At 43.7% G+C, this 18092-nt stretch overlaps 1 protein-coding gene across 3 annotated transcripts in view; it reads right to left on the bottom strand.

Annotated features, from left to right (window-relative positions):
• Window positions 1-1999: 1999 nt before the first annotated feature.
• Window positions 2000-18092, bottom strand: part of CHCHD3 (coiled-coil-helix-coiled-coil-helix domain containing 3) — a 133246-nt gene continuing 117153 nt past the window's right edge. For all 3 annotated transcript variants that reach the window (XM_064421663.1, XM_064421664.1, XM_064421665.1), the window contains 2 exons: window positions 7955-8090; window positions 2000-2699 (listed from right to left, as the gene is read on the bottom strand). In XM_064421663.1, coding sequence (XP_064277733.1) covers window positions 2673-2699; window positions 7955-8090 — 163 coding nt within the window. In that variant the 3' untranslated portion in view covers window positions 2000-2672. The remainder of the gene's footprint in view (window positions 2700-7954; window positions 8091-18092) is intronic.

The raw sequence follows: 18092 nt of genomic DNA, 5'->3' as shown, positions 1-18092 counted from the left end.
TCCTGGCACTTCTCCACTCTCTCTGTCCCTGCTGCTGGTGAAGGAGGCTGGCCTTGCTCTGTCCTGCTGCAACCAACAGCTGCTGTTGGTTTGGGATCTGCAGGTGCTGAAAAAGGTCACAGAATCCTAAAATCATGAACAGGAGGGAAACCTCTCCATAGGTTTTCCATGCCAAAAAGGAAACTTCCAAGATTTTAATATTTCAGCACCCACAGCAGCAAGTGGGGAGAGGGAAAAAAATCAAAACACCTACAGCAGGACAGGGATGCAGGTACACAAAAGGAGAAGGTGTAGGTGGCAAAAGCAGAGGTGGTGGTGGTGAAACACCAGAAACATACAGAATTAGTGCTCTGCTTTAAAGACAAAGGTTGTTGGCACCATGGACAGCTCTGAAAACCTCACCATGGACAGCTCTAAAAACCTCAGCATGGACAGCTCTGAAGCCCACAATAAGGATAGTTCTAAAGTCCACACCAAGGACAGTTCAGAGGTCCACACCATGGATAGTTCTAAAGCCCACACCATGGAGTTCAGAAGCCCACACCAAGGACAGTTCTAAAAACCTCACCAAGGACAGTTCTAAATCCCACACTGTGGACAGTTTTAAAGCCCACCATGGACAGTTCTAAACTCCACACCATGGACAGTTCTGAAGCCCACACCACCACCAGGGCCATTTTCAAAGTCCTCACCCTGCTGCTGCCACCAGCCCAAGCCCAAGCCCCACAGGCTGCAGATGCCACCCCCGATGCCACAGAAGATGTTTAAAGAACACAACACCTCAAACACAGTTGGAACAAAGCAGGCAAGGCTGACTCTCACTGCTCAAGGCTGTCAGGATGAGAAACCAATAAACATTTGGCATAACAGAGACCTTCCTTCCCGACACAGCTCTTCCCCTGATTTTACAGCATCATCTGGCCTGAAAAACGTCTGCTTTTCCTCTATGCTGTGTTTTGCTGCCAATTCTGAGTCTGGCAAGGCTGGCTCTGCCAACTTCTTGGCTCTCTGTTACAAAAGAGAACATTAGAGAGAAGGATTTGTGAGTTAGCTGATTTGTAAACACTACAGCAAGTCACCGTGTAAACACGGTGCTTATGTCCCTGTTGTTTCTCCTGAGCAGTTTACCTGGCACCTGATGTTGAACTCCAGGATCCTCCCCTCCCACCAACATTACAGTTGCTTGGCATGTAAAAAAAATAAAAAATCCCAGCTTCTCTGGGTAGCATTAAAAAAAATCCTTAATTAAACAGTGCTCACAAAGCATCTTGATAATTAGGAAAGTCACTGGTAATATTTTGCATGAATAATAAATGAGATCCACAGGTGCACCCGCAGTTGTTCAGCAGGATGAGGTTCAAACACAGCCAATTAGAGAAGGAGAACAGGTAAATAAGCAGCAGAAGGCTCCAGACTCGCTGCTCATTTGACATCATTACTTTCACTATTGTGTAAAAAGTCCTTTCTAAGATGGCTTGGGACAAGGAGTGTGGCAGTTTTTACCTGAATAAAAAGAATTAAAGGACACTGGGTGCTTGCACAAAGCTGGTTTGGAGATTTTGGGGGGTTTCTGTCCATTCACAGAATCCTAGAATAGTTTGACACTGTCATTCCAACCCTCTCCCATGGGCAGGGACACCTTCCACTACCCCAGGTTGCTCCAAGCCCCGTCCAGCCTGGCCTGGGACACTCCAGGGATGGGGAACCCACACCCTCTCCAGGCAGCAAGAGCTTGTGCTGCTCCATTCACAAGCGTTTCCCAAGGAGGGAAGTGGTGGTGGATAAATCACAACACTCCCATCACGTGGGATCCTTTTAGGTGGCTGTGATGGGAAACAGCTCAATCCCAGCCCCGTTCCTGACACCAGGGCTGGTTGTGCATGAAAGTCTGTGCTTGAAAGCTTCAGCAACAACATCTGCTGGCAAAGCGTGATTGACACAGCAGAGGGAACACCATCCACCCCCGAGGAGTGGGAAAGGAGACAGACTGCAGCATCAATCTTGTGCATAAAATAGATTTATTGTTGGTACAGAGCGAGGCATTTTCGTCAGGACTTGATACGAGCGAGGAGCACAACAGAACCATCCCATGGAAACAAAGGCCATGGAGCACCCGAAGCCTTGGGTCACAAACATCATTCCAGCAGAAGGCCTGCAGAGAGAGACTCCATCGAGCCAGGCCATTTGGGAAATAAGTTAAAGCACAATTTACAATTCTACACTGAGAGGAGAACTCTGACACCGGGAGCTGGGGCTGCTCCCGAGGAACGGCCGCGTCCCGGCGCTGCAAGGGTTACACCCCCTGCTCCTGACAGAGACACCTTTCTGAGGAGATCCTACAGTGAAACAGCAGCATTTGAAGGATATTTCCCCTGTCTGAGGTCAGAGAAAGGCTCTTTTCTTTCCCTTCCTTCAATCACCAGTAAGTGGGCTTCGATGCGGCGGAGCAGCGGCCTCGGACGCGCGAGCTCTGATGGAACAAGATCCAGCTCTGGCTTCCCAAGTGCTCCTGCTGATTGAGCCCTGAGGATGCTGCCCTTCAAATGGCTCTTCCACTTCTTCTCTTTATTGGGCTGCCCTGCAAATGGGCTGCTGGGTCGTTCTTGGGGAGAAAAAAAAAGCTCTTCTGCTGAAATTAGTTGATGGTCTTGTGCTTGATTGGGACAATGCCTTTATCCTCCTCTCCCAAGCATTCTCTGCTGCAAAAACCACCAGAGGGGAGGGAAGAGAGAGGGAAAAACACATATTTCAGTAACTCAAAGTTATTCTGAATTTTGGCTTCAATTCCTTCCTAGGATGTGCAGTTTTTTAAAATAAAAACGCAGAACAAAACATTGTTGATAAACACACCATGCCAGAGACAAGTCAGAGAAGGAGAATGAAACAGTTTGAGGGCTCACAAGGCAGAGGTTTGGAGGCCTGAAGAGTCTCACTAATCATCCATTTTCACCTCCCCTCTTGCTTTCATGGCTTTAGTGCTGTGGCTATTAAAGGAAACTAAAATACCTGACCTTACAATAAGAAAAATCCCATTGTCAGCAATTAAACTCTTGAGGAAAAATATCCTGGAAACATCCAGCACTGAGTATCCCTTGCCTGGCTCCTTCCCGGGTGCTGAGTCAGAATCAAAACCCCAAAAGACTGAACATGTTGCACTCATCTTGGCCTTCATTACAGAACCACAGAGCATGGAATGGTTTGGCTTGGAAAGGACCTTAAAATAATTTAATTCTTTTCACTGGACCAGGTTTCCTGTCCCTGGAAATGTTCCAGGTTGGACAGGGCTTGGAGCAGCCTGGGACAGTGGGAGGTGTCCCTGCCATTGGCAGGGGGTGGAATGAGATGATCTTTAAGGCCCCTTCCAACCCAAACCATTCTTCTTGCCTACAAAATCCATCAAAAAAGTAACAACTAATTATGAGTCTCCTTGCAAGAAATGGTAGGAAAGGATTTGATAATTCTGAGGCTTTATGTCAGGAACAAACCCCAATTTAAACCTTGAAGTCCTCCAAACAGCTGATTCAGGTGTCTGAGCAACACTACACAGCTGGGAAGTCTGGACTGCATTGAAAATTAGGGAAAATTAACAATAAAGGGAATTAAAACCATGTCAGGTTTGGTTTCCACCAAATTCTCCAATTATTCCTAAAAATAACCCTGTGCTATTCCACCGAGTTCTGCAAGGGTTAAGAGCTGCACTTAGACTGGATTTTAGGAAAAATGTCTTTCCCAAAAGGATTGTCCAGCCTGGCACAGCTGCCCAGGGCACAGGGCTGGAGTCCCCCTTCCTGGAGGGATTTGAAGCCCTTTAAAGTGTGGATGTGGCACTTGGGGACATGGTCAGTGGTGGCCTTGGCAGTGCTGGGAATGCTTGGATTCCATGATCCTGGAGGTATTTTCCAACCACGACAATTCTGGCTTTAAAATTCTCTCATCCACAGAGGAGAAGAAGATGCTGATGGAATAAAAGGAGTCAGCTTTCTGCTCTTTGGGTGCATTTACAAACAAAAATCTGGGGAAATTTCACCTGTTGCCAAAACCTCCAATCCATGGCACCCCCATGGAGATTTCTGGAAAGCTCAGGAAGGCTCCTGTACCTGGAAAATTCCTTTTTGCACAAGAATTACAGACTCACTCTACGCCATCTCTGGGCTGAAAATTAACTTCATGTTGAATTAACACTGCACAGGTTAACAGAGGAAATTCCCAAGGGATCTGAGAAAAATGGGCTGCTTTTGTTTACTGTCCTAAAGAAAGAAATTGCAGATATTTGTTCATCATATCCATATTTCTGCCCTTCAGAATTTCACAAAATTTCACCCTCAGATAAACAGGGGTGTTCCAAGCCTTGCTTTAGTTTTATCTACATTTTGGAGCTTTTTAGTGTTTTTTCTTGCCTTTTTAAATTGATGCATTTAAAATATTTCCTTTTAAATTTTTTTTAACCTAACCCCATGGAAGGAAGCTGGTCCCTTTTTAAATTAATGCCTTTTTTTTTTTACATAACCCCATGGAGGGAAACTGGTCCATCATAAACTTCCTTCAGTGAGGGCACTGTTAAATGATGAGGTCTTTTTATTGCATTTCAATTGAGTGTTTCCAGATACATTAATTCCATGTATTTTTCTCTTACACTGGAAATTGGTATCAAGTTTATCAAGTAAATTTTAGCCTCATCATCAAGTAAAAATACTGGAGGCTAAAATCCTGGTTTTATTTTATTTAGGATGCATAATTAAGGACCCACTTGATCCAACAAATTAAAATGCTGGTTACACTATTTATTTACACTTTATCCAAGGCTAAAGGATAACATTTTGTAGCCAGGCTGCCAGGCACCAGCAGCTGCTGATATTGTTATTTTAAGTACTCTTAAACCTCACCTGCCTGCAGAGACCTGAATCCTTCTGGAATTCAATGCTTTAACAGGAAATGATTGCACAGATTTGTTAAACCATGGACTGGTTGTGTTTTTATGTAAGAATCAGAACTTCTTGTAGCCCAGGAGGGGGAAAAATGGAGAAAAACATCCCCAAAATGTGTATTTTAACAGTTAAGGTCCATATCCATGGCTGGAAAAGCAGGAAAAAGGAATAAAAAGCCATGGATGGTCTGGCTGGAGTTACTTCAGCATAAATAAATGCCAGACACAATCCAAATGTCTTCCCCTTAATGGCTCCATTAGGTTAAGTTTTCCTCTCCATTACTGGCATTATCATTATAATAACATGCAAACATTAATAACAGAGTTTAATTTATCTCCCCCAGCTTCTCATGACTTTGGGAAGAGATTTCAAGGGAAGATACAACAATGTGTCAAACCCCTCTGAATTAACAACTCTCTGGGCTTTTCTAAAGAGGGGAGAAAAGGACAGATAGAGACATGAGATTACAGACAGCATGAGAAATAAGGAGCACACAGAAGAGAGGGGGAGATAATTATAAGCAAGATAGGAAAGAAAGAGGAGTCAATAAATTCAATTTATGAAAAGCACAGAGTGTGCTCAGCTCGAGCACAAGTGCCCAGACTCACCGCCAGGAAATCGGATTAGTTCACTTATTTGCTTTTCAATATCTTGCTCTATTCCCTCTAGCAAATTTTCTTCTTCCTTTGTTTCTTGTAGCCAGTGTCAGTTAACTTTTTCATTTCTGAATCTGCCATTTATCCCCTTCCTCTGGCTCCCAACCAAGCGCACAGAGAAGGTAATTTTGAAGTGATTTTATAGCAGCATTTAGGAATTATTTCAAAGGAACTGTCTGGACATGTGGGCAAACAGTGAGTAAAAATAATTACAATTACAGCTGCAGCACGAGGAGGATGGGCTGGAGTTCATTATGAAAAACAATTGCTCCTGCTTGCAAATATTTCCATCATAAAAGGCTTCTCCTTCTCTGTTATCATGAGAGAAGCCTCTCTTGAATTCTCATCTTGAAGCATGTGTGAAACAGAATAAGAAACATTTAGGAAACACTTTTAACTACTTGACAGGCTTGGATGAAGATCTTCAACAAGAAAAAAAAGGTGTTTAAAAGGGTTCAAAAACCTAATGCTCATATTTATGCAATTTGCTTTTCCTGCACCTTCTGAACATGAATTAATTCATCCCCATCAGTCTTCTGAAGAAATCCCTATCAGATACAAACTCGAGTTAGAGCTTAAACATGTCTAAGTAATTAATCCATTTTTTTCTGGTGAATTTAAAAAATAATTTTAAAAAAATAACATGCAGTAAATTAGTGCTGCAGATGCTGCAGGGCCATGGGGAAATCCATTACAGAACAAACCAAAACAGGGCTACAAGTGACAGAACAAGAGGAAACGGCCTCAAGTTGCACCAGGGGAGGTTGAGGTTGGATATTGTGGAAGATTTCTTCACTCAAGGGCTTGTTTAGCCAGGGCAGGGCTGGAGTCCCCATTCCTGGGGGGATTTCAAAGCCATGTGGATGTGGCACTTGGGGACAGGGTCTGTGGTGGCCTTGGCAGAGCTGAGGCACAACTGGACTGGATGGGCTTAAGAACCTTAATGATTCTGTGATTTTCATGTTATTCACTGGACTTCCCATAAAAAAAGGAGATTGGTGCATTCCAAAATGGGCAGGAAGAGAAATCATGGAATTCACAGAAGGGTTTGGATAAGGAAGAACAAAATGCTGAAACAAAAGGAAACTCAGGCAATCCACACCCTGCAGGTGGGCAGCCCATGAAGTGTGTAACAGCTGAATTGTTTCCAGGTGCTCTATGAAGAGCCAAGAGGGGTTTCAGAAGGATTTGTGGGAATTTAATCAATTAACATTGTCTGTGTCCAGCAGAAATTCCTGATGAGAAAGAGCAAATGTGTTTCATGGAATCATGGAATGATTTGGGTTGGAAGGGACCTTAAAGCCCATCCAGTGCCACCCCTGCCATGGGAAGGGACACCTTTCACCATCCCAGAGTGCTCCCAGCTGGCCTTGGACACTTCCAGGGCTGGAGGAACAAATACCAATAAAGAATACAATAAAGGAATTGAACTGGAAGGGACAGGGAGCTCTCAGTGACTGAGGAACAACGAGCAGCGTTAATTCCAGCAGATCTTTGGGAATACCAGCTCGAGGCTGCAGCATTTTACAGCAAAAGGTCACGGAGAAGGATCAGAGGCAAAGTCTCAGGGATTTTCTGCCCAGGCAGAGTTAAGCCCAGGGAAGGTGATTACCATGATCAAACACCAGCCGTGCTCGCCAGGTCTCCACTGTCACATGAAGATGGGTGTCCTCACGTGCTCAAATATTAACTCACATATTTGGGCAGAAATAAAGATCAACAGACTGATTTAAGCACTTTTTACACATCCTGCATGTGAGCTGTGAGCACAGTACCTGGTTTGTTTAAGAACACAACTGAGGTCAATATATGCATTTCTGCATTTGAAAGATGCAAGCTGATGAAAAAGAGAAAAACTGAGAAATTGTGGCTTCTTTTAGTTTAATGATTTACCTATTACTGTCATTTTCCTTCATGCTGCACTAATAAAGCATAAAGATTTTAATTGGCAGTGGCATCCATACCCACAAAACTGGAAGGGAGGATGGCAAGAGCAGGTAAAGGGCAATTTTAGAGCCTTGCACAACACAAGACAGAAGAAATCAAGAATTCCAAGTGGTCACCAACATAGTTTGAGACATCCATAAGTTTCTCATATTTATGGCAAAGGCTAACAGGTATTTTAATCCCCTTGTTTTACTGCTAAAATTGTAGATAACAGGAAACATCTGCCAACAGCAAGAGCTGCTACACTAAACAACAGCTTCCCAGGGGAAGAGATGGAAACCTGAGCATTTAAATCGACTCTGAGTGGTCTCCACAGAGTTCTGGGAACACACACACTGGGAAATGCTTAGGTGTGGAGGAAAGACTAATTGGAAATTCCTCTGCTCATCATTCCATCATTTTTCAGTGAGAATAGGTGCAGCTCACCTGTTTGGCATGATTGACACAGTGCAGGTACTGGCTGGCCAGGGCAGAGCAGCTCAGGGTCTCCTGGGCATGTTCCCGGTAGCACTGGAGGATTTTATCCTGCAGCTCCCCACAGATGGGGTGGGACTCGTATCTCCTGTGGGAACAGAGAACAGCTTCAGGGTTTCCTCCTAAAAACAACTCAGGAAAGTCAAAAAACTTGTATTATTTTTTTATTATCATTATTGAATCAGTTTGGGTTGGGACAAAACACATCCAGTTCCACCCCCTGCCAGGGTCAGGGACAACTTCCAGGGTGCTCCAAGCCCTGTCCAACCTGGCCTTGAAAGAATTCTTCCCTGTGAGGGTGGGGAGGTCCTGGCACTGATTGCTCAGGGCTGCTCTTGATGCCTCAGGGTTTGGCTTTTCTATTTTCACATTCTGTGCTGCTTTGGGGTGTGGGTCTGGGCTCACATTATGGGATGGGGAGCTCTGTGCACAGAGCAGGGAGACAAAACAATTCCTGCTGAGCTGGGCACCAAGGACAAATGATCCCAATGCCAGCCCAGGAGCACAAACCCCGTGGGCTGCAGAGAGAAAAACAAGGATGGGAGTGCAGGGGCTGCAGTGGGGTTGGACACTGAACTGCAATGTGCACATGGAGCAGAGCTGAGCCCAGGGAGAGACCCCGGCAGCGCTCGTGCATTTTGGGGCCATTTGGGTTCATCCTGGGTTCATTTTGGGACCATTTGGGTTCATCTTGGGTTCATTTTGGGACCATTTGGGTTCATCTTGGGGGCAGCCCTGGCTGGGCTCTGGTGCTGCCCAAGGTGCATCCATGGAGGAGATCCTTTCCATCAATCCCTGCTTTATTCTTTAGCTCTGTTCTAGCTCAGCCTTCTCAAGGCATCACCCCCATTCCTGGCAGGGTCCAAGGCTGGGTTGGATGGGAATTGGAGCACCCTGGGATAGTGGAAGGTGTCCCTGCCCATGAAATGGGGTTGGAAGTGGGTGATCCTCAAGGTTCTTCCCAACCCAGCCCACTCTGTGATTCTGATTCTCATTTTGCTGATTTTCCTCCATCAGGGAAATGAAACACAAAGCACAGACGCTGCTCCTCCAGGGAATTGATTTCTTGACAATCACTGAAGACGTGGTGCTAAAATAAAGAGACTGTTAAGTCACCTTGATTTTACAGCATGTACCTATATAAAACATCTCTTCCTCCTTTCATTCATTATCTGAATCTGTGAAATCTAAACCAGAATTTAAATGCATTCCCAGGTGCTTCCACACTTTATGATCTGCAAGTTCAAACTTCTGCAGACTCTTACGGAGGAGGATTTTCCCTTAATCCCCCCTCTGCTGAGATCAGCACGTGCTTCAAAGGCGTGTCAGGCATCAAAATGTGCAACCACAAACTGCTGCACATGGAGGGAGCATGGCAAGGTCTGGATTGGGACAGGGAACACAGAAACAGCAGGGATGTTCTCTGTAGACAACTCCCAGCAGTGATGATTTAGGTCCAACTAAACCAGAGCTCGATTAAAATGCCCAAACTCCTGCTGTGAATTGATAAATCAATACAAGAGAGTCTGAATTAACTAAAAAAAAAAACCACAGTAAACCTTGCTGTGCCTTTATTCACAAGTGATTTTAAAGTGAACTCTTATATACAGGTGAAGAGAGAAAGGAATGGGCTGCTCTGGCATCACTGCATAAATTCTGTCAATGTATTTAAAGCTATTTCAATGGGGGAACTCTCTAAACCCATGATAAAGAGCTTTTGAATTGTGTATTTTTCCCCAGAGTCACGCCATCAGTGACCAAAATCCAGGTATTATTCCTTATTTGAATGTTCCAAAGGATTCTGTACATTGCCAACCATATGGGAGCTCTGTGAGACACATCTCCTGCCCCTCAGTGACTTGTTTTCACACTCTTTTCCCTCCCCATTCAAGGGGGATTTTTGAAAACCTGCTCTCAACTCTGTCCTTGAGAGAACACAGCCACTTCCTTGAAGCCAACCAAGTCCATTTCTTGGATTAATCTGAGGGTGAGCACTGTCTCTGTATTGATCAGCTGTGCTTGTTCCACTCCCCTAATGCTCTGTTGGCACTTTTGGGAAAGCACTAAATGAAATTACTGCCTGGCATTAGAGGGCCATAAACCACGGGCTGCAGGATCTCCTGTTGGGAAAGAAGTTCCACTGTGCATTATGGAAACCCCTCTGAAGGGTTTCCCATTGATTTCTGGACTCACAGGACTCACAGATGGATGGTCAGAAACAGCAGCAAGGAAACTCCTCCAAAGGGGAATGAAATATTTCCCTAACAGAGAACCTCCTGAAGCTGCTATGGTTACATCAATTAATATTTAAATGGGATATTGGGAAGGAATTCCTGGCTGGGTTGGAATTGCCAGAGCAGCTGTGGCTGCCTCTGGATCCCTGGAAGTGCCCAAGGACAGGTTGGATGGAGCTTGGAGCAGCCTGGGATGGTGGAAGCTGTCTCTGCCATGGCAGGGGGTGGATCTGCATGGGCTTTAAGGTCCTTTCCAACCCAAATAATTCTGTAGTTCCATGAATAAAGGTCATTTTACAAAAGTATTTAAGGGTCTGTGGGGTTTGACTGAAGGAAAAGCTCGTAAGAAAAGATAAATAGTGCAAACCCGGAAATTACATGGAATCTATTGGAAAAATGTGGAGGTTTTAAATGCCTGAGTGGATAAAGCAACCTGGTCTGGTTCCAGGCAGAGCCAGGAGATCCTCAGAGCAGGAGGTGCTGAACTATCCCAAGTCCTGAGAGAGATCTGTGTTTTGGGACAAGCAGAAGGAAAAGTGTCACGGAATGGTTTGGGTTGGAAGGGACCTGAAAACCCAGCCAGTGCCACCCCTGCCTTGGACAGGGACACCTCCCACTGTCCCAGGGTGCTCCAAGCCCCAATGTCCAACCCTGGAAACCTCCAGGGATCCAGGGGCAGCCACAGCTTCTCTGGGAAATCCATCCCAAGGCCTCCCCACCTTCCAGCCAGGAATTCCTTCCCAATATCCCATCTGAATCCCCTCTCTTTCAGTTTCAATCTCTTGCCCATTGTCCTCTCACGATCTTCCCCTGTAAAATAAACAGGATTGTGTCCTAAACCTTATTTATTTATTAAATTAACTGCTCAGGGATTTCATAACTAAACTGAAGGGAAACCACAAACCACGGGAGTGCAGCAGGAATTCCAGGGAATGCTGACAGATCTCCAGCTCCACTCAGTGCAACTCCAGAGCTCCTTAACAGAACCAACACACCCAAAATCTCCAATCTTGTGCTTTTCTCAGCACGAGTCAATATGAGCAGCAGCCACATGGCATGTGAGGAACAGAGTGGTTTTATTAAGTTTGCAATTCCTTGATCTGCTTTCCCTTCTCCAGCTGCTCCTGAAGCACCTCCCATGCCAGAATAATCTTTCAGTGCTGGAATAAATCTCTGAGGGAGCTGTGCACCCACCTTTTCCAGAGAGCTGATGCATCACAACCTCATAAAGGTAATAGGATGAAAACACAAAAGGAAACGAGAGAGAGAGACAATCTTAAAAAGAAATATTCTATGCTAAAGCATGAAAAGAAAATTTAATGAAGGGAACTTTGTACTCATCTGGGCTCTCTCAAAGAGCATAGCTTATTGTGCTCCTGGGGGCTTGGGGAGAGGAGCCCCTTCATGGCATTCAAACAAAATGTCTACTAAAGAGGAAATTTGAAATCACCACGGTGAGCTTTGCGAGTTTCGTGCTAAAACTGACACTCTCACTGAAGGAATCTGAATGGCTGATGAGTTTCCAGCTGTGCAGGTATCTGGCATAATCCCCCCCCCCCAGATCAGGACTTCAAGCAATTGTCATAAAATATGGGGGGGAAAAAAAATATAGCAACAAAAAAGCAGAGCGTGAGATAAAAATAGTGCCACGAGATGGGCAGGAGTACCCAGGGCTTAATTTAATTCCTCATTAAAGTGCTGACACCTATCAAAGGCAGCTGATTTTATTTGTGTAACCCTTGGCTACTTGTGAAGTACTGAATTAAACAGAGCAGACTGATCCTCTGTGTCCAACCCGCAGCCTTTTAAGATCAAATCTTGCTGTGCCTCCTCCCCAGAGCAGCTCGGCACATCCGAACCACAAACTGGGGGTGGTTCCCAGCATGGGGCTGTGCTGGGGAAGTCCAGGGAAGTCTTCACTTGAAAACAAAACCCTGCAAATGAACGTGATCCCACTGAGCCCCAGAGCAGCAGCACAGGAGGGTGGTGGAGAGGATGTTCTGACCTGTTTTATTTAGTCCTGATGATGGAGGAGAGGAGCAAGACCTGGCAGAATGCAAAATAAACAATAAAAAAAAAAAAAGCAAAGTGTTTCTTTTCTCAGTGTTCCTTTTCTCAGTGTTCTCAGAATAAACACAAGGATAAGGAAGAACAAATGATGTGAACAAATGGTGAAACAAAAGGAAACTCAGGCAATACACACCCTCGAGGGTGTAACAGCTGAATTGTTTTCAGGTGCTTTATGAAGAGCCAAGACGGGTTTCAGAAGGATTTGTGGGAGTTTAATCTATTAATATTGTCTGTGTCCAGCAGAAATTCCTGCTGAGAAAGAGCAAAACGTTTTTCATAGAATGGTTTGGGTTGGAAGGAACCTTAAAGCCCATCCAGTGCCACCCCTGCCATGGGAAGGGACACCTCCCACCATCCCAGGGTGCTCCAAGCCCTGTCCAACCTGGCCTTGGACATTTCCAGGGATCCAGGGGCAGCCACAGCTGCTCTGGGCAGTTTGGAAAGGGAATGAGTGAGGGGTAAAGTCACAAGAGAGAAGCCAGTAGGGAACTGGAAAAAGCAGGGAAGTAAAAACGGGACAGGCAGGGCTGGGAAAGTGAAGATGTGTGATATTCCTGGAGAACTCTGGTGAGGAAGCCAGCAGCAGGATGAAAGGGGATGATGTGAATTTGGGGTAGGAAAATCTATTTTCGCCAGACACAGTCAGGGCAAGATTCTATTTCTTTTGGACAGGAGGAAAAAAAAAATTAAAATAAAGGTTGGTAGCCTGAGCAGAGATGGATTAAGCTGAGCAGATGGACAGGAAAGGCCACAGTGGAGGGATTGTACATATGGAGGCAGCAAGAGAAACGTGAGCCCAGCTCGGGAGACCCTGAGGGACAGGCAGCTCAAAGCTGAAGTGTGGAGCATACCTCTAAAACAGCAGCAAGGCACTTGTGCCCTCCACCACCACCCAAAAAGGTTCTGGTGAGAGGTTTCTTCTTTTTTTAACATTGCCTCACCCAAAAAGCCTCTCCCAGCAGCATCGCTGCCGAGCGAATCCACAGGACGGGTTTGTAGCACAGAAAGTGATTGTAAAGCAAAACCCAGGGAAAAAAAAAAGACAAAAGGGCATATGGTAATGAAGGTCCTCATTGCTGCACCATTATTTTTAGTTTTTCCATTAGTTTACTCTTTATATTAAACTATTTTTAAAGATTGTTTTCGCACATGCAGTAGGTGACGACTCGAAGGCGCGTTACGGAACGTGTGAGGCACAAACCAAATGGTTCCAGTGCTTTGGAAGGAATAACACAGATCTGATTGCTGAATATCTACAAATGCTGGTCCCTAATCAAGCTGTGCCCACACACAGCCCTCACCATCACTGCGTGGGAAGTGCTGCCAGCAAAAGATCAAGTACTGCAGAGTTGATTCTTGCTTTTATTTACACTCAGATGCGGAGTGTGACTTCTCCAAAAGGTGTAAAAGAAAGAATTTTCCTAATGAATCTCTGCTGAAATGCTGGAAGGGAACCACAGTGGTTTCTGCTCTGCAATTGAGAATGTAAAATCTACAGAGGAATGCTAAATAAATGACTTAAAGATTGGAATACAGCTTACTCCACCTTTTGTGCTACTCATAATCAAGTCCAGTGTTAATCTTCCCTGTGTTATTTTATATCCTTTCTCCAAAAACCCCAGCCCCCCAAAATCCCAGGCAAATGTTTGTCATCCTCTCATTTATTTCATCTCTTACCCAGCCTTGTCAAAAGCAAATAAAGATCCATTTCAAACATTCTGACATTTGGAATTGGGAAGGGAAGGGAAGGGAAGGGAAGGGAAGGGAAGGGAAGGGAAGGGAAGGGAAGGGAAGGGAAGGGAAGGGAAGGGAAGGGAAGGGAAGGGAAGGGAAGGGAACTGGAACTGGATGGGCTTTAAGGTCCCTACCAACCCAAACCATTCCAGGCTTGAGCAATTCCACATTTGCACATGGAAACTTATGCACATCTTTAAAGTCTTTCTTGAGCAAGGACTGAGGAGGAAGACAACAGGATGAGGATCAGGAAAAAATATTGTGGTTGTGAATCCTAATTTGTTGGATGATCTGGTTGCCAAGGACAACCTTCAGGACCACACATGAGGACCACATTTCTTCAGCCCAGAGAAGGACAACTGCAAGAGCTGGATCTCAATTATCAATGAATTACAGGATGAAATCATCAATGGATTACAGGCCAGAGGCAGCCAGACAGGTTTCCTAGCAGTGAGTTTACAATGCAAAAAAATAATCCAATCCTTTCCCAAAGAAAAGCTGGGACTCACTGTCAGAGCATACTGGGGTTATCAAAAGCACATTTAGGTTCAAAAAGAATTCTACAGGAAGGTGTGAGGAGCCCAGCAGGAGATTACAAACAAGATCTGCCTCAGGAAAGCCCCACACCACCACTTGCTTGAAGGAAAAATGGTATCACTGAGTAATTCCCTCATTTTCATACCATTCCCTAAAAACCCACTCCCAGCTCAGGAGACTCTGATCTGACCTGCTGTGGTTGCCTAAATTCCAAATATCTCAAGAAGCAAGCCATCAAATAAAGACAGGATTCCCATCCACCCTGACAGACAAAATGAGTTTGAATACTTTTTTTTAAGCTGATATGAACCGATTTGCATGATCCCAAACCACTATTTGTTTATAAAATTCCCCTCCCCTCCAAAAATAGAAGAAAAACCCTCTTCAAATCCAAAGCACACAACCATTAAGGCACAAATGTACCTCTCCCACAGCTGGTTCCTGCAGCTGCAAAGGGAGCAGCGTGTTGGAATTACCCAAATTTAGGATGCACTTTTCTTTTTAGCTTAAGGGACAGTTTTTAGTGAATAGCAGGATACTAAAATAAACAATCACATGCATGGCAATGATACAAATTCCTTCTAACAGGGGCATGGATGCTGCTACAAAGTAGGAAAGAGAATTTAGCAACTGCAGGCTTTAATTAGAAGGAACTCAAGGAGGAGCAGTTTTATCTCTGCGGAATATTTTGTAGTACCTAAATGTTACATATAGAAATATACAGAGAAATACTTCTTGGCCTTGCACAGATCAAACCCAGCTCCTAATTTTGAGAAGTTCAGAGCCAAAGAATGATCCCAGATGTAGCCAAGCCTGTCCCACCACTGCTGAGGACAAACTCCAAACTCTTCCCAGCTCCAGAGTCCCATCAGCTCAGCGTGGATGGAGCCAACCTCTCCAATTCCATGATTATATCATCAGCAAACCAACATTTGCATCCAAACCTCATCATGTCAACCCAGATCACAGACTATTTTTAGAGCTTGCATGTGGTATCACTTGAGCTCAGCCCTACTCACCCGAAAAAGAAATTATTTAATGAAGGCTGGCAAGATTCCACTTGGCTGTTCAGGAGAACACAAGTCAAGGATCATCACTGCAAACAACACCATGTGCTAGAACTCCTTACTATTTACTCCTAATAAGGAATTTGGAGGGGGTTTCTCAAAGTTTAGGGAAGCAAAGGAATCAAAGCTCTCCTCAGCTCCAGCTCCAGCTCATGGAAAGGCAGATCCAGGCTCTGGGAGACTGAATTGATACTTTGCTGATATTTCTCATAGAAGTGGCTGATGCCTGTTGCAGGACTACTTGGATATATTAACAACCATTACCTGATAGATTAAACCTTGATATTTCTAATTTTTAAAGGAAAAAAAATTTTGCAACAGTTTGAAACCTGCTTCTATATAAAGGTGGCAAAAAAGACAGAGTTTCATCCACTTAAATGATGTATTTTAATGTTATCCCTGTCCCTGCATTAAATTTTCCACACTAACTTTACACCACTGTGTGTGTAAAGCACACAGACACACAAAAAAATACAGACAGATCCAAATGAGCAGCATAAACCAAACACAGGACAGCAAAGCACATTGTGAATTTATTACTGCCTCTTATTTCCTAAGAGCTACAACTCCCTGCACATCACCCCATCATCCCCAAACCCTGGTGATAAAATCTTCACTGAGCCTCACACTAAAAAAAAACCAAACACCCAAAACCAACTAGTTTTGCCTTTCTAAAGGTGCTAAATAATATGTTCTAACAAGCAGGCACTTTTTTCCTCTCTAGCAAAGGTCAACTACAGCACTCAACACAAAGCACCACAAGACACTAACTCGTGGCACATTATTATCCAAGTATTACTCTCCAGAGCAATATATATTTAACTATTCTCTTCAGCTATAAAAGGCCCCAAACCCCTGTTAAGTGACCACAAAAATAAAAGATATTATGGGCAGAAGCAGCGTCCAGAAAAAGCAATCACCAGTTAAACACTTCAAGCCTTGCCGCTCGCGTGGGTGACGATCACTCCAGGGAACTGAAGGTTGTAATCTTAAGAGAAAGCAAAATAAATGCCAATTTTTCATTTGGCCACAAAGTTATTGAAGAAAACAGGCTTGGATTCACTCTGCTAAGCCACAAAGGCCACGTGTGATCCTACAAATCTTGGATTGGGATGAGGCCAAGCCACTCTTTTCATGAAATAGAATCAGCTGGGCTGCAACAACAATCAAATGTCATCAGCTCCAACGAAGAGCAATAATCCCAATAATCTCAGGGTGCTGAGAACCAGTGGCCACTGCACCTTGCTCTGATATATCTCAGCCTTAAGAGATCTAGAGGATTTTTTTCTCTTTTTTTAAATACATTTGTTGTTGTGTTTTTCTACACAATGACTTTATTGATGTATTGCAGATGTTTTGGAGTTTTACTTTTTTTTGTGTGGTTTGGATTGGTTTATGGTAGATGGTGGGGTTGTGTTTTTATTTTTGGGATAGTTGGTTTTAGGTGTGCTGTATGTTTTTTTAGGTGAAAGTAAACTGAGGTTTGCATTTTGTTGTTAAAGGAATGGAGAAAAATGTACTGGTAATGTTAACAGGGGTACATTATTTTGTTGTTCTGGATTCTAGTTTGTATTGGAGTTTAACATACTTGGTAGAATACTGTTTAATGGTGGATTTATTTTATTTAAGGTATGATAATTCATAGTTAGTAACAATAATTTTAATAACAAATTTATTTTAATAATAAAAATAAATTAGTACTGTTCGGTATAGTACTATTTGGTATAGTGGTGTTTAATGGAGGAATTATTTTATTTAAGGTATGATGGTTCATAGTTAATATCTATTTTTAAATAATAGTAATTTAATAATAAATTTATTTTAATAATAAAAATAAATTAGTACTGTTTGGTATAGTACTGTTTAGTATAGTACTGTTTGGTATAGTAGTGTTTAATGGGAGAGTTACTTTATTTAAGGTATGATAGTTCATAGTTAATATTTATTTTTAATAACAATAATTTCAATAAAATTATTTTAACAATAAAATTAATATATGTCTTAAAATAAAATAATAAAATAATAATATTTTAATAAAAAGTACACAATGTGTTACAGAAACATTAAAACAGAATGCCCGCAACATCCTTTATGGCATTCGAGAAAGGGAAATGTTCCCCATACCAGGACCAGGTCAGGAACTGGAGCTGGAGGGGTGAGCTGTAAATGCCAACACTCACATTTTTTCATTATTCTCATGATTTAAATTATTTTTCAAGTTTTCAAGTAATTTTTCACCGCCTTTTGATGGGTGCTGTAAGACATGACAACAAAGATGCTCCCAGGGCTGGAGCCCCTGGCAGAGCTGGGAATGTTCCCTGGGGAAGGGAAGGCTCCAGGGAGAGCTTCCAGCACATTCCAGGCCTGCAGGGGCTCCAGGAGAGCTGCAGAGGGACTGGGGACAAGGGACAGGAGCCAGGGAATGGCTGCCAGTGCCAGAGGGCAGCC

Source organism: Passer domesticus, chromosome 5 (genome assembly GCF_036417665.1).
Source record: "Passer domesticus isolate bPasDom1 chromosome 5, bPasDom1.hap1, whole genome shotgun sequence".
Lineage (NCBI taxonomy): Eukaryota > Metazoa > Chordata > Aves > Passeriformes > Passeridae > Passer > Passer domesticus.
This window is presented reverse-complemented; position numbering and strand designations above follow the sequence as displayed.